Raw genomic sequence first — 26451 nt, 5'->3', positions numbered from 1 at the left:
ACCAGAGTTCAGGAACAGGCTAGAGTTGCTGAAAGGTCTCAGGGCTCATAGAATGTTCTGAATGGACTACTGCTCCTGTACCTGCCTCATCCTGCCCAGAGTATTCATGAGGAGCATGAATGGCTAACTGGGGTCAGCTAGTGCTCTTCTCAAGTACATAAGGTGGGGCTAAGGGCATTGTATACCTCAGTGAACAGGGACCCTGTGCTCCAAAACCCTGAGAAGGGCCCTTTTATCTGATCTCAGATCTCCCAGAGGCAAAGCCAGGCATCAGGCCTGCTCTAGGATGCATTTCAGTTTTAAAATGAATATATTTTAAATTTCCTTTTTTAAACATTTCTAATTTCTAAGGGCTGCTTAAGTCTTGGGCGTTCTTTTTCATGAAAAAATGGAGATATTCTACGGTGGGGAGAGTAACAGGAACTTCCTTATACAACATGTGCTAAACTGGGGCTTCTGGCACCCACCCTGACTTCCTAGGTGCACATTATCAAAGCCCCCAACTTAGGTGCAATTCCAGCCTTGAAAACTGCATAAAGTTACAAAAGGTAACCATGATTCAGCGTCACTTTTAAGAGTGACAAAAGTTAGTTAATACCAAAAAGGATACTTTCCACTAGTGAGAATAAAGTCAGGCTCTGAAGAAAGGTCATACAGAGCTCTAGAGCCCTGGAGGCACAGTGCTGCCCATGGAGGAGGCTGAGTTGTTGAGTCTTTAGGCCATCTGTGTCTTGGGTACCCTAGGGCTACAGGTCTGAGGGACTAAAAGAGCTCTGGCAGGAATGCATGGGACAAGGAGAGATGCATGCATGTTCCCTATCTGATGGGCCCACCTGCAATTTCAGGCACTGGAGCGATCGCTGTACTTCTGCACTCTGCTAACTACACTCACCCTCCTGATTGTGCTACGGTCACTCTAACCCCCATGGTCATGTTTCAGATAAACCAGAAGAGATAGTTCCGGCCCCAAAACCTTCCCGGACTGCTGAGAATGTGGCCGTGGAGTCGAGAGTGGCAACCATCAAGCAGCGGCCTACGAGCAGGTGTTTTCCAGCGGTCTCAGATATGAATGTGAGTAGCTGTGCCCCTGGGACTGTGGGGTCAAGGCCTGGGATGGACTGGGAAGGAGTCAGATAGGGCTCAACAAGGGTACATGGATGTCCATGCTGTCTCACTGTGTAAGCTCAGAGCCAAATTCAAGGAGTCACAGGATGAATACTCAGTGCAGACCTGCAGTATGGACACAGACCAGCTGGAGCCCAAGCCTCATTCGTCCTGCACTCTCAGCTCAACTACTCAGTCCCCTGAGTCTTCAGGGCACTTAATATGCTCAGCTGAAGTTCTGTGAACTGTGGACATAAAGGACTTTGGGAGTACACCTCAGACAGAAGGATCTGGGCTCCTCATTACTCCAGGATCAAAAAGGCTATCTGGCCAGCATTGCAGGCCGTGATCCCACAGAAACATTTAACCAAGATTGAGACTGGGCTCAGGTCAGGTACACATACAGTGCCTCCTTCCCCAGACCATCAGGAGTGATCCTCAGCTAGGGAAAAGGCAGATGATGCTCATACTCTGCCCCTAGCATGTCCTGGCAGAATCAAGGCCCCTTACACCTCTGGGTTACTTTTTATTTTCCCATAAGCAGCCAGCCATCAGTGCCCCTCTTGGTGCCTGGAGCCAGGCCCAAGCATTACTGTTATGGTTACTTAGCTTAATATTTTCTTTGGTCCAATTTCAAATTGGCTCAGTTTAATACAGCCTTTTTAAACAATATAACCCACAAATATCATAGTTTTGACTCAAGAGTTATATAACAGATATTAAAATAAACACAATCATTAATTGAATTCAAAACCAAATGTTCACTTCAGCCTTTATCCCTCACCTCCAGAACTTCACAAAGTAGCACCCCTATTCCTTGACATACCAACACATGCCCCACATAGTCCCAGACAGTCCCAACCCGACTGGCCCTGTGGGGTAGATGCCTTTGACCTTCCAGGAGTCAGGCTGGCTTCCCTCCCTTTACAGGATACAGGGTGAGATGGACAGAGACTATGGTCCCTGGGGAGGACTACCTCGATGCCAGTATCATAAAAGTGTGCACATAAATATATTTCCAGTGAAGGTCTACATCTCAATTTTGCTGAATCCCTTGCAGGTGGCACAGCATTGATTGTCCAACAGTTTCTGTTCTACAGAAAAATCAGTGCCAATGGAAGGGCTGAGGGGACAGGTTGAGATATGCTGGGAGTCTATCTTCAAGATGGACCACAGACCTCTCAGCCCTTTCTAGAGCAGGCCCTAGGAGGAGGAGGTCAGGAACTGCTTCCTCCCATGGGCTCAATGCCACAGTCCAGAAAAATCCATAGCTTATGCGAGCTGGCCAGCACAACTCACAACCCACACAATGCATGGTACCTGGTCACCTTCAAGCATACTGTGGGACACACTGGTCTATTTTACAGAGGAAGAAAACAAAAGCTCTAGCTTGAGGACTTAACCAAAGTCACAGGGCATATGGAGAGCCAGGTTGTGAGCCCGAGCCAGATCCTATTGCTCTGTTCTCTTTCCCACAGGACTTCTATCCCAGCCCTGTTCTCTCAAAGATATGTCTATCCAGTTGGTCTAGTGAATGATGTCAGAGTGACTACAGCTCCTCAGAGTAGGGCCTGTTGGCATCTCACTATCAGTGCCAAAGGGAAAGGCTCAGGAAAGACTCTTGCCAGGTTCACAGTGCTGGCTGTGGGGGGGGGTCACTGGATACTTTATATTGATCCTGGGGGAAGCCAGTGACTAGTACCTGCTCTGTCCAGAGCTCCCTTGCTGCCCTCTGGCCATCACTATGGGAGCGGGCTGGCCAGGGCCATGTCTCACCCTGGCTTTTGGGTTTACAGTCCGTGTATGAACGCCAAGGGATTGCTGTGATGACACCCACTGTTCCTGGGAGCCCAAAAGGCCCATTTCTGGGCCTCCCTCGAGGTACGATGCGAAGGCAGAAATCGATAGGTAAGAAGCGTGACCTTCACCCGAAGAAGTTGCCCTTTGGCTTTCATATGCAGCCCTCAGAGCCCCTAGGGAGTTCTGGCCTCTGCCCCCCCCCCCCAGGTTGCCCTGGCATCCTTGCCCTGCCAGTCCCCATGAGGCCTATCCACCAAATAGCAGGCACCTAACCTTGCCTGCTGGGTAGCCATTTGAAGATAGGAGGGTATGAACCTTTCTACTCCAATGAATACAAAATCCAGTGTGGGTTCTCCAATTCTGAAGCCAGTTTGTTTGGGACAATACCAATGTGGTAAAGGGGACCACATGTCAGGAGGACAATGAGGGGAGGATGGAGGGACAGGGTGAGTGGACTCCCTACAGTCCTAAATTTGTAGGATGAGCTCAACGGACATACTTCTCCGGGTGGCTGGGTCAGGTTCTTGAACTCTAATGAAATAGTGTACTCTATGTTGTAGAAAATGGCTTACCTTCTTTGTAACATCCTAGTCATTCCCACAGACTCCGTAACAGGCCTAGGTAAACTGGACCCCTTCAGAAGGTTCCTGTAGGAGTGAATCCAGCATTGCCTTTATCATGTAAACTCTCCTAGAAGCCAAAGCCACTGCCAGACATGGTGAACCCTTGCTATATAAACTGAAAAGTGCATGTAGCTGCTGCCCCACCCTCCAGCCTTGCCGAGCCTGCTCAGGGAACAAGGTTCTGTGTGTCTGGAACCACTTCCTGGCAATGCTGCTGGAGGCAGGACTCATTCGGTCTGGTTTCAGGAGGATGACAGTAAGCAGCAACTGAGCATTAGGTGACCGTGGTGGTGTCTGCTGCTTGTCAAGCTCGCCCACTCCCCGCGTACTCTGGGTCTCTGACGAAGCTGCACACACACCATGTTGTATGACTGCATCCTTACTGGTTAATAACAATTGATTTCCTCCTGTCAGACAGCAGAATCTTTCTATCAGGTTAGTGAATGCCTCCAGTTTGGAATCTGTAATTTGAATGTACCCCAGTTTACTGTATAAGGTGTATTCTTAAATTATTACTCCTTGGGAACTTAAATGTTAGGCAACTAACATATAGCAAATGGTCAACGCAGATGCCTTTAGCAACCGATCATGGCAATGCCAAATTATCCTCCCACAAGGAGTATGTTAAATTTGGAATACCCTTATCAAATGGAAGTTTTCATTGGAATAAATGATTGTAGTTTGTCTTAGGAAATTTTTTTTTAATTTTCAAATAACTCATTTTGTTGCCTCTAAAAACCTGCATGCCCCCATGAGATCCTGGTCCTTGTGTCACTGTGTGTATTGCTTCTGTGTTCATGTTTTGGACAGCTGCACAGTCTGTAGTCACATCAGTCAGCACACTGAGAGGATGTTTAGGCTGCACTCCAGCCACTGTAGGGCCTCAGCCATCTTCAACATCCATGTACTTTCATTAGTCATGTCTCAGAACATGGATTAGATCTGTGCCAAATCAACTGAACCTGGGCCCTGGCTGACTGCAGTGACCTACCATACCCCTCAACCCAAATCTGGAAGGTCCAGTCTGGATAGCATGGAGTTCACCAGGCCTGCCTGGAAGCACTGCTCAGTGTCCTGCTCCTGTGTGGGTTGAATGAAGTCATTAGCTAAAGGGACCATGGCTCACTCCCCACATGGGCATGTTCCAGAACCAAAATGGCCCTTCTCCCAAGCCAGCCACCTTCACAGTCATCCTGGTAAGAGCCCAGAGATTCCAGTACACTGAGGAGTGGCACGTCTGATTGCACACATGGGCAGGAACATCAGTACTCATAGTCCTTGGCTCTGTGACTATGTGAGCAAACGCCCTGTGCCCTCCAGTAAGTATGTGATTACCTCAGGCCTCCAGGAGCACTTGGCAAGTCTGAAAGGGGCAGGGAAAGCAGGCTGTTGGTCTAGCTAGCTCATTCCACCATGAGAATGCACTTGCACCGACATATACACACACATGTACGTGCAGCCACAAAGAGCCTGGGCAGCTAGAATTTGGCCTAGAGAGCTGCACACAGTCTGGAATCAGACCATGCTGCCCTGACCTTGTGCTGAGTACCATGTGTCCTGGAAAACCCCGTGCACCTGTCTTCTTTCTTCTTGTTTTTGGTTCGAAGTGGGAACTAACCTCTCAGTATTGTGGCTTGTGCTGTGTTTCATAACAAGTGTATGTTGTCTAAGTTTGTTGAGATGTAGTGGATTGCATAACCCTAAAAATTTTAGGAGGGTTTTGCTTATTGTTGCGATTTAAAACTAAACCTGTTTTCTGCTCATAGGAATAACAGAGGAAGAACGACAATTTCTGGCCCCTCCGATGCTGAAATTCACCAGAAGCCTGTCCATGCCAGACACCTCTGAGGATATTCCCCCTCCACCACAGTCTGTGCCCCCGTCTCCACCACCACCTTCCCCCACCACCTACAACTGCCCCAAGTCCCCGACTCCAAGAGTCTATGGGACGATTAAGCCCGCATTCAATCCAAATTCTGCTGCCAAGGTGTCTCCTGCCACTAGATCTGACACAGTGGCCACCATGATGAGGGAAAAGGGGATGTTCTATAGGAGAGAGCTAGATCGCTACTCCCTGGACTCTGAAGACCTCTACAGTCGGAATGCCCCTCCCCAGGCAACCTTCCGCACGAAACGGGGCCAGATGCCAGAGAACCCATACTCAGAGGTAGGGAAGATCGCAAGCAAAGCTGTCTATGTGCCTGCCAAGCCTGCCAGGCGGAAGGGCATGCTGGTGAAGCAGTCCAATGTGGAGGACAGCCCCGAGAAGACCTGCTCCATCCCTATCCCCACCATCATTGTCAAGGAGCCTTCCACCAGCAGCAGTGGCAAGAGCAGCCAGGGCAGCAGCATGGAAATTGATCCCCAGGTCACAGAGCCACCAGGCCAGCTACGGCCTGATGACAGCTTGACCGTCAGCAGCCCCTTCGCGGCTGCCATTGCCGGGGCTGTCCGTGACCGGGAGAAGCGGTTAGAAGCCAGAAGGAACTCCCCAGCCTTCCTCTCCACTGACCTAGGGGATGAGGATGTGGGTCTGGGCCCGCCCATCCCCCGGGTGCGGCCCTCCAAGTTCCCTGAGGAGGGTGGGTTTGGCGATGAGGATGGTTCCGAGCAACTGGTTTCACCCACACCAGGAGCATCACCACGGGAGCCCGAAAACCACTTTATGGGCAGTGGTGAGGCTGGTGCTCAAGCAGAGGCTGGGAGGCCCCTCAATTCTGCATCCAAAGCCAAGGGGCCTGAAGGCAGCACAGCAGCACCCCCCAAAAGCAGCAGCACAGCCAGCCCTGAGAATTATGTCCATCCACTCACTGGACGGCTGCTTGATCCCAGCTCTCCGCTGGCCCTGGCACTGTCTGCAAGGGACCGAGCCCTGAAGGAGTCCCAGCAAGGGCCCAAGGGGGAGGCCCCCAAGGCTGACCTCAACAAACCTCTCTACATCGATACCAAAATGCGGCCCAGTGTAGAAGCTGGTTTCCCTCCAGTCACCAGGCAGAATACTCGGGGGCCCTTGCGGCGGCAGGAAACAGAAAATAAGTATGAGCTGGACCTAAGCAAGGACCGGAGAGGTGAAGACAAAAAGAACATGCTGATCAACATCGTGGACACAGCGCAGCAGAAGACAGCCGGCCTGCTGATGGTGCATACTGTGGATGCCACCAAGACAGGTGGCCCCTTAGAGGAGGAAGAGGAAAGAGAGGATGTGGACATAAAGCCAGACAACTTGCCCTCCACAGTGCCAGAAGGCGTTTCTGAAACCGAAGGTGCTTTACAGATCTCCGCTGCCCCCGAGCCCACCACCACTCCTGGCAGGACCATTGTGGCGGCAGGCTCCATGGAAGAGGCAGTGGTTTTGCCATTCCGCATCCCTCCTCCCCCTCTGGCATCCGTGGACTTGGATGAGGATTTTATTTTTACAGAGCCATTGCCTCCTCCCCTGGAATTTGCAAATAGTTTTGATATCCCCGATGACCGTGCTGCTTCTGTCCCTGCTCTCACTGACTTGGCAAAACAGAAGAAAAGTGACACGCCCCCATCCCCTTCGTGGAATGCTGGCCAGCCAGCCAGCTCCACAGATAGCAAGAAGCCAGCCAGCCTCTCAAACTGTCTGCCCACCTCGTTCCTGCCACCCCCTGAGAGCTTTGACGCAGTCACTGACTCTGGGATCGAGGAGGTGGACAGCCGGAGCAGCAGTGACCACCATCTCGAGACAACCAGCACCATCTCCACAGTGTCCAGCATCTCTACCCTGTCGTCTGAAGGTGGGGAGAGCATGGACACCTGCACGGTCTATGCAGACGGGCAGGCGTTTGTGGTTGACAAGCCCCCCGTACCTCCAAAGCCAAAAATGAAGCCCATAATTCATAAAAGCAACGCACTTTACCAAGATGCGCTCCTGGAAGAGGATGTAGACAGCTTTGTCATTCCCCCCCCTGCACCCCCACCCCCACCAGGCAGTACCCAGCCCGGGATGGCAAAGGTCATCCAGCCAAGGACCTCAAAGTTGTGGGGTGACGTCACAGAGGTCAAAAGCCCGATTCTCTCAGGCCCAAAAGCAAATGTCATTAGTGAATTGAACTCAATCCTACAACAAATGAACCGAGAGAAATCGGCAAAGCCAGGGGAAGGACTGGATTCACCGGCAGGAGCCAAGTCTGCCAGCCTCCCTCCCAGGTAAGTCTGCAGTTGGCTTGGGTGCATACTGTTCACGTGCTGATCAAGAAGAGTCACTGGGGAGTAACCAAGCAGCCGCATATAGGGGTTTTGCAACACCTTGATGCTGCCCCCTCCATCAGGCATAATCACGTTTCCTGCGCCATCCTGGACAACAGTCAAGGCAGTCCTGGCAGGACATGTTGCTCCCTCCCTAAGATACACAATGAAAGAGGTCACACACAGCCACTCCACAGCCTTCAAAGGGCTCATCTCTCTTCTTGGCATCTTCAGACCTTTGCCAGAACCACACTGAGGCTGGGTTGAACCTTACCAAAGCCCAAACCACACTTTGAGGAAACAGCCGTGCCAGGGGACAGGGGATAGGGCGTGAGAATGTAGCTGGGTTCCCCTCACCCTATCACCCTTGGTATAGAGCCTGAGAGTTGGGAATGCCCTGGATCCCAGCTTTCCTGGTGAATTCAGAGTGAAGCACATGCCAGGCCATCCTACCCTGAGGCAGACATCATGGAGGAAAACCTCTGGTTGTCTCAGCTAACCATTTACAGCATCCTTGGGGTTTCAGTTATTTCCACTGGGACTGAAAGAGGGTGAGAAGTCCTTTCTAAACTCCAAACAGAAGCGTCTATGTACATATGCTGTACTCTAGAATGGCCGCTCACTCATGTGTTGGTTTTGGATGATGCTCACCACAGCCCCATTGGCTCACACCATCGCTCATGGTTCTTGGTTTTCTCTCTTTCCCACGATGTGCTGTCTTGCTATTCCCAGGCAGGGTGTTCTTTAGCTTTTCCTACTGATGTTTGGTCTCAGGTTTCATCATTTTGACTAATGAAGTCTTTCTTCATTCTCCCTGCTGGGCAGACATCTGATTCCAACAACTAAGTCCATTAATCAGTGATATCACACTGCAGTTGGGTCTTGAGATGTGGGCTGAGAGCCACAATTTTCCCAGTTACCTTTTAGTGTGGATGTAAATAAATTACTTGGATGGCTCCCATTACTCTTCAGAGGAATTATCAATTGGCTGCGTGGTAGAAACGTATGTTGATGCCACTGCCTATTACTGGGGCTTCCTGACTACCAGTCACATTCCACACTGCTGAGTGGAGAGAAATTCCTCACATGCTCAGCATGTTCCTCTACTGGCTGAGGAAAATGTATTAGAAACTCCACATTTCTGGTGGATGCGTATGTACACATATATTTTTACTTACTGTATATTTAGAAGTCTCAAGGAAATTTTAAAAATTAATAATTCTGCCTCTTCCCATTATGTAACAGTATAGTTTTTTTACAATGTCACTGTATATGTGGAAAGACAGGGAAAGCCTCATCTGAGTGTTTCACACTATCTCCTGCGGATAATGCTTATGACATGAGGACAGGAGCCCAGAGTTCTAGAGAGGCTGCATGGCCCACCCATGTGCACAGCCAGCAGCCACCAGAGACAGGGCTCAGGCCAAAGTTTCTCAATTCTTGCCTCCCTTTATTAGCACTGTCTGGGGGATAGAGAGAGCACAACTTCAGGCTTAGAGAAAAGAATTCACCACTGTTCAAGCTTGGCAGGGAGCCTCCCCAAGCCAATTTCTCCTGGGCACATCTATTCAGCGAATCCAGAGGCTTCATCCCCCAGGGCCTGCCTGAACAGCAGGTGGAAAGTCCGCCTCTTTTAGTCACTTCTGAGCTGCTCAGAGCAGAATGGCATTCTACCTTGCATGTGTCTCTGGGGCCTTTGTCCTGGCACTTCCCTAGGTGGACATAGGCAGGGAGCCTCAAACAGCCTAGGTAGACTTCCTCAAGACAGCAGCTGTGTGATCACCTGAAGCCCTTACTCCATGGCCAAGAATGGCTGCCTCTCAGCTTAGTCACTCACAATGAGAACATTAACTAACACCTACAATACATCTGCCATGTGCTGGGCACCAGTTTCCACCTGCAGAATCAGCAGGGCCTACAATTATTCCCACTGCACAGTCAAGGAAATTCAAGGTCAGAGCAATGAGGCAAAGGAGCCAGTGCTGCTTAGCCATAAGGTATAGGCCTAATGAACCACCCACCTGGGAACCTGGCTCAGAGCTTGACTTCTGTCATCTGGCTGGAGCTAGGGTTTACCTTGAAGGAAGGATCAACTGTCTGATGACTATGTGCAAGGCTGAGACTGCTGGCAGGATGGGCCTGGGAATTTCTTATGGCTGATAATAGGCAAGTGCAGTCCCTAGATGTCATCAGTACTGCAGAGCAACCAGAGCCATATCCAGTCTTTCCTGATTGTGCTCAGACAAGGAATAGGATGGCCCTAAGGTCAGAAGGCAGAGATGAATGTCAGTGACTTGGGGCACTAAAGCAAGCACACAACTCTGACCCTCCTGTTCTGCTCTAACAATCCCACTAGGGTTGGGGGCATAGCATTTGGGAATGTGAGCTACAGTCGGGAGACAGTTGGGGTGGTGGTCTGTAGAGCCACCATGAGGCCCATCTTGCCCCAGATGCCTGTGTATAGCAACAACAGACAGCACTCAACTTGCTCACAAGATGTCTTGGGGAAAGCTTCTCTTCCTGCCCTCCTACCAAGCTCATGATCAGCCACTCTGGGGTGCACTCAGCCTCGGTGTCTCTTTAAATGCAACTAAAAATTCAGAGTTGTTAATTACCCTGAACCAAAATGAGGCTCAAAATTGGATGGAGGGAATTCCTACAGAGGAAGAAGTTTTTCTAGGAAAAATTGAAAACCAGCCATGCTTTCTAAAATGACACACAAGCAGTGTTGCAAAAACCCCATTTCCATAGAAACAAGTTTCAATCACCAAGAAAGGGATGATTGATCCTGTCATTTTCCACAATGATGATGAACCTTTTAGAGCTTTCAATAGTAACAGAGTTAGCTGCAGCACACGTGCCATGACTAGCCTAGGCTGAACTTGACCCTTCAGAGCAGTGATGGAAAATCTTTTAGAGCTTTCAATGATAATAGCTGGCTATGGCTCATGTCCCATAGGTTTGCCACCACTGCTTTAGAGGGACTATCACTGATACGCTTTCCTCAAATGCTGGGATGAGACTGTTCTTTCTCAGGGGTATAGAAGAAAAGGAAAAAGTTAACTCCTACATCCCTGGTTTCTTGGGCATGTTTGATCTGAATTTTTGCTTCTTAGAGCTGTTTCTCAAAGCAGGGATGTGGTGAGATTTGAAAATGTCTTGATTAAATATATACTGTCAAAAGGAAGACAGTCAAATAATTTTCTTATATACATAGTACTGGGCTTGACCTGCCAAGAACCACCAGGCCATTCTGAGGCACCCAGCCTGATTATGCCAGGAAGTAATCCCATCTCTGGGATCCCAAATCAAAGCAAAGCAAAGAACCTGTGGTTTAAGGGTGGGGGAGTGCGGATTTTCTGCAGAAATCGCTGCTTCTCTCTGACAGAACCAAGGCAGCGGTTGCTAACTCATGGGGTTCCCCACCCATTAGTACGTCTGGTTGGGCCCCAGTATGCAGCATGGTGCTCAGCAGCGCTTCCTGTGGAACCTCAAAGCCCAGTGAATGACTCTCAACCCAGCCAAAGCTCTTTATGTGCTCACACTACAACTGCACATACAAAAGCATCACCAACAATTATCAAATGTGCTTCATTTATGCCACGCTTTTTACTTTCAAAGACCTTCTGCAATCTATTGATGTATTTCATCTTCCTTCATAACACTGGAGATTAGACATGAGCGGAATCTTTGCCATTTTGTGGATCAAGGAGCAGAATGCCCGATGCTTTGGTTAAAGTCATATCTCTGGGGACATACAAAATACCCAACTACAGACCATGGAGGGGACTGCCAGGGAAAAGGTCATGGTCTTCTGAGTTCACTGGTCAGGAGTTTAGCAAGCTACTGTTTTGTATGAACCTGATACTGTGCCTGTGGTGGAGACAAATGCACTAAAGAGGATGTCAGGACTCTCCAAAGCTGGGCAACAGATCTGGTCATCAGTCTTCATCAACAGTTCCTGGCTGTCCTTTATGTGCCACTGATCAAGAAAACATTCAGATGCTGCTTCCCTTGGGAGTGTAAACTCTCTAAAGGGAAAATGGACAGTAATACCACACAAGACAAACCCAAATGTGACAAATGTTGTCAGGGAACTAAGATGTTCTAACAGGTTAGTGATCTGATAAGGAGAGGAGCTGGCAGTCTGCGAAGTGATATACCCAAAAGAGTGAGCTGTGCAGAGAACCAAGTACCCACGCCTTAGCCAAAGATGCCTTCTATGCTGAGGAGCCTGGGCCAGGTGGCAGGGTGGGGCCAAGCCACAAAGAGTGACGGACATGGGGTCACGGGGAAAATGGGATCAAATTCCGAGAAATGACAGCCATGAGAGGGCTTGCTGTGGCTTGGCATGACCATACTTTTGCTTCCTAAAGATTACTGAGGCTCATGTGTGGTCAGGGTATCACCTGACAACACAAGAAGGCTACTCTAGGAATCCAGGTTTGAGACAAGGGGCCCATGCTCCTGAGACAAGCAGGTAGGTACCAAGGAGAAGTGCTCAAGGAACCCAGGAGACCACTGTCCAGGCTGCCTGTCTGACAGGTGCTGACCCTAAGCAAACTGCCTATGACCTGAGAGATCCAGATAACATCTTTCCCCAGTCTTCCTGAGGTGTAATTGACAAATACCAGATATAATTTTAAAGCCAGACAAATCTGGTGTTTTTCAATGATACTGCCAGGGAAAAGGTCAACTTTGCTTTCACTGAGTCTGTGGAAGGAATACAGCAGTGAGTGTATGCTTGTGGGGACCCTGAAGCTTCCAACAGAGAGGATGGCACATGCCGGGTGCCTTCTGGATAGCCAGCTCTCAGTGGAAGTCCAGAAGAGCCTCAGGGTTAGCTGCCTCCTGGCTGAGGCTTAGATGGTACTGGGAAGAACTGTCTCAAAGTGCAGGTCCCAGAGCGGCCAGGTTTTCAGCTGTCTAGAGTACACAGCCTGCTTGTAAGGAGGTACTCTACCTCGACACACCCCATTTGCTTCCCCTGCCAGTGCCCCAGCTCTCTACTACCTCCCATAATATTGTCCTGAGAACCTCTCCATTTTAAAATGAATGTGGGCTTTTAAAGATTATGTCTGTACAGCTATTCCAAGAGCAGACTCCTAAACTGCCAAGACAACAGAACTGTTTGATGGTATTTTCATTACCCAGCCACACCAAGGCACTTTGCGTGTCCTGCACCAACTGATGGGAAAGTGGTAGGTGATACCAATGAGAGGCCCTGGAATTTGCTGCTAATGTTTTGCTTCTTGGAGATGGTGCTGGAAAGTCTCTGGTCTGGCAGTATTCCCTTAGTCATCAAATAGCAGGTTCAAGTCTCATTCACTTCACATTTGAAGTGGGAGGCTACCCAGAAAGAACCACAGGTGATCATTTCTCCATGAAAGTTGGCTGCCACCTCCATCTGCTGAGTTTGAGTGCCTAGCAGACAGACTAGGTCCCTCTGCAAATGGCAGTCCCCTCCCAGATTTGACTTTGGTCAAGTCATTCTACTTTGTGACCCAGGAAGTAAGCAGAGTCTCCATAAACTATTTCTTCAACAGTTAATTAATGTACCCTATTCTTGGCCAGACTGAGGACACAGAGCAGGCCGCTCATGGGTTTCAGAACCTGAGTGTAACTGTGCAATGTAATACAGGTGCTCTGAGGGGTCCCAGCTGCTGAGTCGGAGAGATAGAGAGGGAAGGGGAGAGGCGCTGATGCTAGTCAGCCCTGCAGCAGGTGTTAATGACTTGATGCTCTCAGTTGTCTCCCCACTTAGGGAGACTATAAAAGTAGAGTAACTTAAAAGTAAGCACCATGCACAATGTGGTTGTCACTAAAGTCCAATGGTAACTGAAGCACAGAGGAGTGCCTGAGTACAGGGAAGAATCCAAACTGAAAGGCCTGGAACCCCAGCTCCAGTCCTGGGCCTAAGAAGGACAAGAGAAGCATGCAGAGCCTTCTCAACTCTGAACAGTCTCTGGTCCGCATCACTGCTTCTGAGCCAACCTAAATTTGTAAACAGAGGGAAGGCTGCTTGCATATCCCCACCACCACCACTTGTCCTTCCTGATGAAACTCCAATGTGTCCGGAGCTCTTGATCCCTCTTGGGCTGGTTTTTTCTTTAATATTCAATATGGGTTTGATTTTAAAGGCTACAGAGTGATCATCCAAGAGAGGGGGTGTGTGTGTGCAAGTATGTGTGTCTGTTCTAAATCAGGATAATAGATTCCTGCATGTTCCGCCCAGCAACCAAGTGGTTGCTTAGCAACATAATGATCTGTGCACGAGGGAGGATCCAGTGAATCATATCAGTGTGATTAACCGAAAGGGAATCAGCTACTGAGAAGACACAGGGTGAGCCAGTCAGCCAGCCCTTCACTGTGCTCTAACTCTGGTCATACTCCTCTGTAGCCATGCTGGGTGGAGGACTGGCAGGCCCTAAGCATGTGGTCAGGTCTAACACCCTTGCCATCAGCTGCTGCCCTGTCATCTCCTTGCACAGACTTGAAGCCCTGGTCCCAGTAGAACAGCCTGCCCCACTAGGAGTGTTGATTTATCCTTCCTGAGTTGTGGAAGGAAAAAACCACCCCAGAACCCAATTTGGGAAATTAGCAGGAAGCTGGTTGTCTTCCTTCAAGCCGATGCCAGCACCCTTTCAGTGCCACTACTCTTGTCCTTCTGAAGTATTTGACATTGTCCCAAGTTAAAGATGACAAAGCTGTCAAGTGCCCCTGCTAACTGTGAAAGTAACACTTATATTAATTTCCAATTGGAGTTCTGGGCTGCTTAGGCATCAAACTGCCCAGAACCTGTGTCAGGAGAGACTGGCTCATACAGAATCTCAGCCACGTCTATACCTCTGCACTCCTTTCATCCTCAAAGGAAGCTGCTTTTCTTCCTCTTAATTCTTCAGTGTCATCTTAATCATTCAATTTGTCATTTCCATTTGCTCCATGATGGGTGTTTACAGAAGAGGGTCGTGCTGAAAAGAAGTAAGTGCCACCAGCAGAGATGTGTGTGGTCTCCTGTGTGCCACTGTCCCTTGCTCCTGCTACCCATTCATGTGTCAGGAGCCTCCTTTCTACCTCCTGATGGACACAGCTGCCTATACAGTCCTTCCTTGCCAAAAACAGACCCAACCACTCACAGTTGTAGCACTACCCAGGCCACAGTAGCTGCTGCCCCTTCAGGTATTAATTGTCCTGTTTCATGAGCTTGATAAGCAAAAGATGGCTTTCCAAAAGGATGGCACAGTAAGTCCCAGCATTAAAGTCGTGGCACAAGTTACCATGCAAGGTAGCTTCAGAGAAAGCACATTCATAGCAACCTGAACTCTACCCCATCTTACCTGAACAAATGTGTTCTTGGAGGATGTTTTCCTACCCCTCTAGGAATGGTGGCACACACCTGTAATCCCAGCACTTGGGAGGTTGAGGCATGAGGATCATTGTGAGTTCAAGACTACCATGAACTACAAAGCAAGACTCTATCTCAAAAAAAAAAAAAAAAAAATCTCTTTCCCCAAAAGTCCTTGGTGTGATCAGCACCCCAGATCACCTCTGTTTAGATGGTGTTTCATACTTACAGGTATTTCAACCATCCTAACTGACCTGTCCTACAAAGTGGAAACTATGGGCCCCTCAAACAGATGTCACATCTGCCACCATGCAGGGGTGGAGCCAGGCTAGCTTGCTGCAGCACCTGTTTGGGCCAGACCTACAGCCAGCTACCACTGTATCTGAGCAGCACCACAGAGGGACCTTACAGGTTCCTTAGATCCTTACTATGTCCTCAGCCCACCACCTCTCATGAACTTAAACACAGAATCTCATGGTGCAGTGCTTTACTGTCTGCAAAGTCAGCAGGCTCCCTAGCCTTCATTCAAAGTGCCTCCAGCCTTCCTGGGGCTCCCTCCCCTACCTGCCAGCATAGCCTCTACACTAGTCCAGCTGGCTGGCAAGTCTGAAGGGCCAGGGGCAAAGGCTCTACACAGGGCTGCACATAGGGCTCTCAACCTCCAGGAAGCAGCCCGTGAACACTCTGGCTACCCACCCAGACATCCCTAGCCCAGAGTGCACGCCTTGTCAGCCCCCAACCCCTTCTCCCAACAGGACTGATGCTCAAGCCCACAACTCCATGCCTTTTTCAGGTATGCACCTCCATTCTGACCCTGGAATGGGCCATAGTTGAAGTGTATTCCCACCATGACTTGTCAAGTGGAGAAGTGCCACAGGGCTCAGGAAGGACCTGGATGACAAGCTCATGGTTTCACCCAAACACACAGCCTAAGGAAACACACAGAGACCAGAGACTGACTGTGCATGGCCCACTCCCTTCCCTCATTTCTGCTCCATGTAGGCTCTGACCTGTTAGCATTTGGCAGGCCCTGAAGAATACCAAGACCCACACAAGTGGTTTCTATGGCCTAGCACCTTTACAGTGTTTGGGGGAGTCTGTTTCACTGCAGACACTGCCCCACTCCATGGTCCTGTCTCTGCAGGTCTGAGATGGACTCAAGGGTCTTCATTTTCCCTCAGTTTCCTAAGTAGGAACGGGCCTAGATTTACATAGGCAGACACAGACTCGTATGCTAAGCCAGTATTTGACAGCCAGAATTTGAGTTAGAATCTCTCAATCCAGACCGTAAAGGGCCTGTGTAGGTCCTATTTTTCCAGAAGGGGGTGAGGTAAGCATCCACATTCATGTGAGTGAGCCTAGAAGGTGAGAAAAACACATGTGCTTTCAGGCTCTGGCCACAGGGGCAGCAGAATAACTATGTTTGCAACTTGAGGATAAGAGCAAAAGCCAGGGTCCAGAGAGATGCTTGTCCTCTCTAGGTGTGACCAGAACACCTGCCAGGGCTGGGCCCAAGCCAGTGAAGGGCATTTCATGAAGAGACCATCTCCATGTAGGCAAGTGTGAATAGCACTTCCACAGCACCACGTGTCATGTATGTTCCAAAGGGGCATTCCCATCCCAAAGCTAGTAGAAGGGGCACTCAGGAGAGCAGAACCTGTCTTCCAACCCAACAGCTGCACCTGCCTATGCTGGTGAAGAAGGCAGGGCTGGGGCCTGCGATTCCCTTCAGACCTCTGCTTTCAGCAGGGACTGCACATTCTCCTTCTGAGTCTCTACTCAAAAGTGGGAGACATATCAGTACATCAATTTATGCTTCTGTGAGGCAGGCCTATCAGTATCAGGCAGGACCACTTGGGAAGCAGATTTCTCCCCTGAGGTTAGTTCAGGACACACTGTAACAAACTATTCCTGTCCTTTGGGTCTGGAGAGAGCTTCCTCCAACCCTGGCTGCCGTCATAGCAGATTCAGATGCATTCTTCTTCCAAAACCACGGACTTCAAGGCAACAAGCCAAGTACAGCCAGGCAGCTAAGGGCAGCTCAGAGGATCCCTTCACAAGGGTGTGCTTCCTCTACCTGTTTAATAAAGGCATGTCATTTTGAAAGAGATGAGGGACATCCTTGAGCACGTTCCACCAGGGGCTGGCTATCCCAATGCCCTCTTTGAGTGAGACACCCCTAGTCTCCCTATGCAAGCACAGACAAGCTCTCCCAGCTCCTTCATCCCAGGCTCAGGTGAGTGGCTGGCGTGGTGTGCTGTGGTGTCTCCTGAGGACTCTGCCTCTGCTCCTCCCACCCTATCCTGGCATGGCAAATCACTTGCTCATTGCCAGTGATCTGCTACTAGATGCTATGGTGTGGCTTGGGCCCTATCCTCCCTGTCGAGCTGGCTTGTGATAGTTTTCTCTGTTGTTACCGTTTCAGAAGCCTGGAGGTCATGAGCACCGTCTCAGGTACACGGAGCACGACGGTCACATTCACTGTCCGCCCTGGCACATCCCAGCCCATCACCCTGCAGAGCCGGCCCCCTGACTATGAAAGTAGGACCTCAGGAACAAGACGTGCCCCAAGCCCTGTGGTCTCACCAACAGAGATGAACAAAGAGATCCTGCCCACCCCTCTGTCTGCTGCTGCTGCATCTCCTTCTCCCACACTCTCAGATGTCTTTAGCCTTCCAAGCCAGTCCCCTGCTGGGGACCTATTTGGCTTGAACCCAGCAGGTCGCAGCAGGTCGCCATCTCCCTCAATACTGCAACAGCCAATCTCAAATAAGCCTTTTACAACTAAACCTGTCCACCTATGGACTAAACCAGATGTGGCAGATTGGCTGGAAAGTCTGAACTTGGGTGAACACAAAGAGACCTTCATGGACAATGAGATCGATGGCAGTCACTTACCAAACCTTCAGAAGGAAGACCTGATAGATCTGGGGGTGACTCGAGTTGGGCACAGAATGAACATAGAAAGGGCTTTGAAACAGCTCCTAGACAGATAAGGACGGCTGCTCCTTCCCTTTATAGACTTCTTGTTATAAGTAGAGATGGGCTTATGCTGAAATATCTGTTGGCCGAGCAGAGGAAAAAGTCTGTGAGCACCAACCCCGCTCCTCGGGTTTGTCTCCATGTACCCAAAGAAATACTGAAAGCATCCACAGTGTGGCTGAGCCAATGCCTTAGAACCCCAGCTTTCTACAGGGGTTTCTTGGGTGGCTTCTGTCCAACAGGGAATGGGGAGGGGGATTTTCTAACATGGATACAGATTCCCAGCATGCAGGTGACCTCGCTTTGCTGGGCCCAAGAGGCTCCCATCAATTTCACAGGGGATCCTTGCTCTTGTAGGCAGACATCAATGTACTCCAGATACCTCCTGAGACCTCCCTGCTCTGCTTTCTGGGCAGCTCTCACCATGCAGGTCCCAACACAAGCCTTTCCTCCATCCTGTGGCCTCTTGGAAGATGTTCAGTGCCCATTTGCTCCTATCTTTTCCCTGTACTTGCTTACAGTGAGATGCTCCCAGACAGGCTTATCCAGTGCCCTTCCTGGGCCTGAAAGGTAGAGAATGGTTTTTGCTGGCTGGATCACTTATCCCATCTCCTCCTGTGTTGTGCACCCATGGTTCTTATCCATGAAGTTCTTGGCAGCGGTGGGTGTTTGAAATGGGATCATGCCCAGCTTTGCTTAGCTTTCTTTCTTTCTTTCTGCAAATATATTAGCATAATTCCAAGGTGGCCAAACAAATTGTCACATGGAGTTAGTCAAAGCACAAGGTCATGATCCCAAGGAGGGGAGCCCTGCCATGGGAACCAGCCATTGTGTAGCTTCGTAGGCCCGGGGCCTCTTCTAAGACAAGAGCAGCTACTGCCAGAAGCATCTACCCAGGATGGAGAGGGGTCCTCTGCCTCTCAGGATTCTTTTTAAGTAAAAGCCTTTGAGCTCTGCAGAGATCAGAGCAGGTGAGCATCCACTCCAACATAAAGGACAAGAAGAAAATGTGGTCATGGTGAGCATATGCTGCCACAGGTGGACTGATGTTTTCACCAGGAGTTGGTGGGGCTCTGTGACCTCAGTCTGAACCCAGCTGAGGGTAAGCATCTCTGCCAAAATGGCCCTTTTGCTCACCAGAGAAGGTGGTACTTAGGGGTTTCTCCCCCTTCTTTCCGGGTATCCGGGAATCCCACCAGCTTGTCTTAAAAGTACAACGGGGTCTTAGAGGACCCCATGGGCAGGGAATACAGACAGGACCCAGGGTAGAGAACAGAAGGTGGGCTGCAGGATGCAGGTGACACATGGATGAGAACAGAAACAAGGCAGGGAGCAGCTCTGGACAATGGCCCTGCCTAAGGCCCAGGTTTCTGAGCCTGTATTGTCCCCAAGTCCCTCCTTCCAGAAACAATACCTCTGATGTCCAAGGGAGGTCACCAGTTGCACACAGGCTGCAAAACATCAAGTCAGGCTTCCCGCACCTTCTCCCATGTATGGAGAAAATGCAAATGTCAGGTGTGTGGTTTCATTATGATTTCAGAACTAGCCCAGCCCATCTCTAATTATAAAACATTTTTTTCCTTTTTTTCTTTATGCTCACGACCATGTGTCTGATGAGGTCTGAAACAACTCTAGAATGAACACATAAAATTTAGCAATTTAAAATCTTTCTTTACTGCAAGTTTAAATAGGTGTACAGATAGTTTATAAGCACAATATTTTAAGAAAAAAAAGTGGCTGGTCTACTAGGCAGCCTTTGTGCCACTTCAGTGCTAGAAAGTTACAGAAAAAAAAAAAAACTTTTGTGATTTAATGATACTATTTCTGTGGAATAATTATACAAGTATGACCTTTTTAAATCACCTTATCTGGATGCATCTGAACCAGCAGAGCTGTGTTATATTTTCTATCTTTGCTAGAACTTCTTCATTGAAAGACAATTATTTCTTCAAAAGTTATTACATTTCAAATGCAGCAGTTTCTCCAAAAATGAAACCAAAACACACAACCCACACACACACACACACATCCTTGATTTGGAAAACCAGTCTTTGGACCATGACTCTTCCAAAACCATTTGCAGGTCAATCTTTGTATCTGAATGACCCAATCCAGTGGAAGTAATTGAATGTTTAAGTGCTTTACATCACATACTTTCTGTTTCCCATAATGAGATAAATCAGTACTAATCTAGAAAAAGGTACCACAAGCAGCTGTATTTCAGAGAATGTAAAAATAGTGGTTCTGCCATTAATTCGTCTTCCATTTGGTGATTTTTGCAAAATTTCTAAGTATACCACTTCATCAGGCTCTTTTCCTTTGCCTACAGTTGGCATTACCTCTACACACAGTGCCAGGCCGAATGCTAGACAGGAGACCTGGTGGCTTTGGGTCTACTGACTCAGGCAGCCAGCCAGTGACAGCAGCTACCACCCCTTTCTTAAACTTTAAGCCACACGCCACTAACCAGAAGCAAGTTGACTGAAAGCCTCCAGAGCTGACAGAACCTTTACACTGTTTTGTCACAGAATAGTCGAAGGATGTATCAGAACCTGCACTGACCAACAAAACACAGGTGTTGCTGAAATGAGTCTACTGTGGCTCTATCGGATGGTTTTGCTACAGAGAGCAATATTCCCCGTTCAAATCACCGCCCACTGTTCTCCCTCTGGACATGTCAGGACCAGGCCCTATCCCAGCACCCTCTTTAATGGTGGAACAAATGTTAAACTGCTCATATAATGATCTTGTTAATATTACTCCAGGTTTTAAGATCAACTTTTGTTATATACTGTAATTTAAACAAACTGCATTTACATGCCTAGTTTCTGTAATATTGTGAATACAAAATCAAAATCTCTCAAGATGTAAATTATATATATCTGCCAAGATACCTTCTCCAGGGCGTCTGTGCACATTTTAAGTTAATTCATATAATATAAAAATGACTCAATGTGACTGTTGATTTGCTGAATTTTACATATCACAAAGTGAATTATTTGTGGTACTTTAGTTAATAAAACAGTAACATTTTTCTGAGTTATTGAACAAGCAAACATTATCCAGTTGATCTGGCAATGACTTTTTTGTGTGTGGGCCACATACACTGATTTTTCCCATTAACAATTGTTTTTGTTTTTTAAATACTAATATGTTTCACACTATAGTTTCTGTAACATGTTCGCATATCTATGTTACTGTTACTTTTGTGCTTTTATTCTTTTTAGACTTTATTAAAAAAAACAAGAAAACAAAAAAAGCTCCTGTAATTTGCACTTTCTCCCAATCCTTAAATCTCTTGTATGGCAACCAAATTTACTGTAAAAAAAATAATAAATATACTCTTGCACTAAGGTTGTAGTTCTGATTGCAAACAGTGAAAACTGTCTGAATTAAACAACAAAAAGTTGCCAAACTGGTGATCTAACATAGGTTGTTTAAAACATCACAGCCAGCTCTACCTGTATAAAACTGACAAGATCATACCTTTCGTTACGAGTGAAAATGCTTTCATAGAGCTCATTTGCCTTGTTCCATTTCCTTAATGTATTCTCAGTGAACGGAAATGTGTGTATTATTTCAGAACTGTATAAAATATCAAAACTGGCTTCTGTGACTATTCCTGTGAGCCTGGCGTCAAGGTCTGGCTGTTGCTTCTGTTTTGTGGGGGGAGCAGGGGTGCCCTGGAGATTGAGCCAGGCCTAGCTCTCCTTCCTGGGAGAAGAAGTGCCCATAATACCCCAGTGAGCTGTCTTCTAGCCATAAGGCCTTGGGAGTTGCAGAGCTGGGCAGCCTCTCTGGTCAATGTTACCCAATGTTTTAATAAGAAAGGAACATACTAAGGTCTGGAACAAGAAAGATTTTGTGTACTTTTGGCAAAGAGCTCAAACAGGAACACATGGATTGTCTCTTCTGCTTTAGGGAAGTGGCTTTTTGTTTTTCCTTTTGCAATACTAGAAAGTGCTGAACTACATCCGCAGCCCCCTTTTTTATTTTGAGACAAGGTCTTGCTAAATTACCAAGGCTGGCCTTGAACTTGTGATCCTTCTGCCTCAGCCTCCCAAGTAATTGGGATTACAGGCATGCAACACCACTCCTAACAAGTGTACTTTACACACTGAAAGTCTCTGGCCTCATCAGTGAAAAGAATCTGTAGTTCCTAAATGGTTTCTTCTGTTTTGGCACATTCTCCACCTGAACAGCAGCCACTATGTTTCCATTCATCAAGATGTTTAATTTTTGTATCTTTGTACCTTGCCCTGCCACCACTTCACCATCAAATAGTTCCTAATCTTTAGCCACCCCAAACTTCCTTCCAATGGTTTCTTCTAAACCTTCTTACTGAGTACAGTATTTGTCTTACTAAAGGGAAACAACTGATGGAGGGCTTTTTTCTTTTACTTGAACTTTATTTGAGATATTTTAATAAGCAGTGAAACTGGAATGTTTCTGTATCTGTAGATATCATGTGCACACATGAGTAAAATGCACATGGCTGGGTGACCACACAGCTGCATGCATAAGGGACTGTCCTTGCTTTGGGGGATAGGATTTATATAGCCCTGGTTCTCAGACTGCAGCGGATCTAATTCCTTCAACTCTTAACCCACACTGTATCCATGGCTTTGTTTTTTCATGATCCCTGTAACATGGTTCTACATCTCATGATCTTTACTGTTTTATGTTTAAAATTACAAAAATCACTGTTCAGTGCTTCTACTCTGGAACTCTGTTCATAGCAATTCTGGAACTTTACTATGAGCCTTTCAAATAAATACAGAAAAGAAAAAAAGAGGAAGAAAAAAATCAAAGTGTGTGCCTTGGGTGTTTTGAACCTGATCTGCATAAAACCATATTGTACGAAATGCTGTATATTTAATGAAAGGATAAAAATATCTTCAATGTATTAATGTAGCTGATAAATAGTTATAGTGCCTTGTTTTCTGAACTGAGAAGCCCATATCAATGCACAAAGTAAAGAAGAAAATGATTCAAAAAATGAAATGTTGAGAAGATCTAGACCTGACTCTGGAGCCTTTCTCATCCTGAGACTGTGGAATACACACAGTCAGTTAAGTTAAAAAAATAAAAAAAAAAAAATTGAAACAATATTGTGTTATCAATTAATTCTCCATTAAGAGTGCTCTCTACTATATCATTTTTAGTGTTTTAATTTAATTTAAATACAGTCAAGTTCAAGAATGTTCACAGAAAAGAAAAACTCTGTCCTGGGCTTTCTGGCCCTTCTCCCTTGTGTTGTTTCGCCCTCTGGTGGCACTTGTTGGTAATGCTTATGGAGGTACGCAGAGTACTGATCATCTGCAGAGTTTTTGGTAGAAGTATGCGTAATACCTTTTTTAGTGACTAATGTCACTCATCACAGAAAAATTATTTCCATTTTTCATAAGTTAAAGGAGTAGCAATATTTCTGTCTTCTTTTTAAAAGAAAAATGATATAAGAAATATACCAGTCTAATGCTGTCAAGCTGTTTGCTGAATTCATATCAATATTCCGCTTCTCTGAGTGGTCTCTCGCACCCTGGATGGGTCTGGGCGTAGTAACCTTGTTAGAAGCTGGTACTCTGCCTGTAGGAACAGACAGTCACTGCAACAGTGAGCTCTGGTGGAACTCTTTAGATAGTCAGGAGCGGCATCACCCCACTTCCTCAGGGACCCTCAGCAAGCAAGCCATCAACACTTTCAGAGGCAGGGCAGTCTCACATGCTGTGTCCATCATACGTGAGCTGTCTGACCACACATATCTCAAGGGAGCAAGGGGCTCCTTAGACTAGAACACCCCTCTGTGCCTGCTGACTTGACATGAGTATCTGTGCTCCATCTTCCACCAAGCCAGAATAAACTGGATATCTCTATGTTTTGTAGTTTCAGGAACATGTGCAGCCAATAATCTAGCAATCTAATGAATAATCAGAGAGAGGAGCTACAGCTGCTCCAGGACTCCATTCCACTCACCAACAGTGGCTGCCTCTACTCAAATCAAATAGTCAAAGGGTGAGATGGAGCACTACACCCAGCCCTAGGCAAGATAGCTGCCAAAAGATAAAACCTAGGAGAAGGGCCCTGGGTCTTGTACAAGGAAAGGTTAGTGATGCAGCCCAGTCACAGAACCTGAGCATAACTCGGCAGCCACTTGGTTCTGGTGGCCAGCAATCGTTCTCAGTGCTATCAGAAGGTGTCTGCCCTGTCACTGCCCACCTGTAGCCTTCTTCCCTGAATTGGATGATGGCAAAAACATGCCCTGTCAACCCAAAATTCAAGGAGCAAGAGCACACACAGCATCAAACATATATCAGCACATGGACCCCAAAGGTGGACCCAGATAGACATAGTACCTGGTGCTGTCTGTACAAAACCATGCAAGAACACAGCACCCAGAGCTGGCAGCCCTCCAGTTTTCCAGGTTCATTGTTCCCACTGCAAGCTCCAGGTGAAGAGCCTACTTCACAGATAAGAAAGCCCTTTCAATTTCATTTGCCAAGGCCCACAATGAACAGAGAGCCAGGGTTTGGCTGCAGCCTTCTTGGTTAAGTCCATCTGTCTGTAGGTAAGAACCATAGGTGACCTGGGAACTACTGCTTGGTCAAGTGCCCTTGATGACAAGGACACTTGTCCCTGCCCCTTTCTGAAGTCATCTGTGCAGGGCCAAAGGTTCTAAAGGTTAGGCAAGGTAGGATTCCTCTCAGCTGAATCAGCTAAGGTTTGTGGAAAGGTGAAGCAAAACAGAGGCAACCTTGATTTTTCTACTGCAATCAAGAGAACCATATGTAATGTAATTAAGTCCTTATCTACAAAGAAGAGCCCAGGCCCAGACCAATTCACTGAGGAATTTTACAAGAAATACAAAGAAGACTTAATGCCAACACTCCTCAAACTTCAATGAAATCAAAAGGGAAGCAATTCTTCCTAAGTCATTCCTGGAAGCAAATGAGTTGTACCGAAACCTGAGAAAGACCCAACTAAAAAAGAGAACTACAGGCCAATCTCACTAAGGAACACAGATGCAAAAATCCTCAATAAAATATTGGCAAATAGGATGCAGTAAATCATCAAGATTATACACCATGACTAAGTGGGATTCATCCCAGGAACGAAGGGATGGTTCAACATATGTAAGTCAATAAATGTAATCCATCATATCAATAAAGTCAGAAATAAGAACCACATGATCATTTCTATAGATGCAGAAAAAGGTTTTGATAAGGTCCAACACTCAATGATAAGAACCTTACAGAAAATTGGAATAGATGGTCTTTACCTCAATATGATAAAGGCCATCTATAACAAACCAACAGCCAGTATCATATTAAATGGCCAAAAACTGAAGGCTTTTACCTTAAAATCAGGCGCAAGACAAGGATGTCCCTTATCACCATTTCTATTCAACATAGTACTGGAAATACTAGCCAGAGCAATTAGACAAGAGAAAGAAATAAAAGGGGTAAAGATAGGAAAAGAGGAAGTTAAATTATCATTATTTGCAGATTACATGATACTCTACATAGAAGACCCCCAATACTCCATTGAAAGATTCCTAGATATAATAAATAAATTCAGCAATGTAGCTGGATACAAATCAATGCTCAAAAATCAATACCATTTCTATACACTAACAACAAAATTATGGAGAGAGAAATAAGAGAAGCCACACCCTTCACACTAGCATCCAAAAAAATGAAATACTTAGGAATTAATCTCAGGGGGAGGAGGAGCAAAGATGCTAGATAGATAACAACTGGCTACAGAGGCTCCCTGAGATAGTCAACTTAGAATTCAACATAATACAGAGTGAGGAGCCCCAAACAGCGGGAGATTAATTCTCTTGTCCCAAGAAGAAATTAAGATGAAAAGAACCAACCAAACATACAGTCCCAGTGCTATTATTGGAACAGCTAAAAGTTCAGTGTTCACTGAACACTGAAAGGTTCACTGCATCGGGCAACTTGCCAAACATCCAAGGTCCTGTAGTGACTTGCCGAGCAGTCCAAGGTCCCACTGCTTTGACTTACTGGAGGCGCAGTTACATTGAGTTCGGGGGGAGGGGGGTTCGGCGAGCCAAAAGGAGAGCTGAGTTGGCAGGGTGCCTACATCGACCTGTGGTGAGTGATGGGAGTGGAGCCATTCCATAAATAGGCGGGCTCCAGTGGACGACATTCTGGTTCTGGACAGGACTGGCAAGTACAAGGGACTGCAGTGACTTCAGTCAATTATTCCCTTCCGGAACAGGAATGGTGGAGTGAGCTAGGCCTGGGTCACGTGACCTGGCTGAGACTCAATAGGTTATCTGAAATCAAGTCCCTACAGCTATGGCACACACTAACCACACTAACCAGTGAACACTCAGAAGTTTGACTGACCCAGAGGTGA

General features: G+C 47.3%; 1 protein-coding gene across 5 annotated transcripts in view; it reads left to right on the top strand.

Moving 5' to 3' along the window:
* Shank2 (SH3 and multiple ankyrin repeat domains 2) overlaps nucleotides 1–22877 on the top strand; it is a 503818-nt gene extending 480941 nt beyond the window's left edge. For all 5 annotated transcript variants that reach the window (XM_063227696.1, XM_063227697.1, XM_063227700.1 and 2 more), the window contains 5 exons: nucleotides 941–1071; nucleotides 2901–3012; nucleotides 3942–3962; nucleotides 5294–7700; nucleotides 17510–22877. In XM_063227696.1, the coding sequence (XP_063083766.1) occupies nucleotides 941–1071; nucleotides 2901–3012; nucleotides 3942–3962; nucleotides 5294–7700; nucleotides 17510–18080 (3242 nt within the window). In that variant the 3' untranslated portion in view covers nucleotides 18081–22877. The remainder of the gene's footprint in view (nucleotides 1–940; nucleotides 1072–2900; nucleotides 3013–3941; nucleotides 3963–5293; nucleotides 7701–17509) is intronic.
* Nucleotides 22878–26451: the final 3574 nt, after the last annotated feature.

The sequence above is a fragment of the Cavia porcellus genome, unplaced genomic scaffold, assembly GCF_034190915.1.
Source record: "Cavia porcellus strain 051 isolate PalLab524CR breed Dunkin Hartley unplaced genomic scaffold, mCavPor4.1 scaffold_17, whole genome shotgun sequence".
NCBI lineage: Eukaryota > Metazoa > Chordata > Mammalia > Rodentia > Caviidae > Cavia > Cavia porcellus.
Note: the sequence above shows the minus strand (reverse complement) of the source record. Positions and strands in the feature narration are given on the sequence as shown.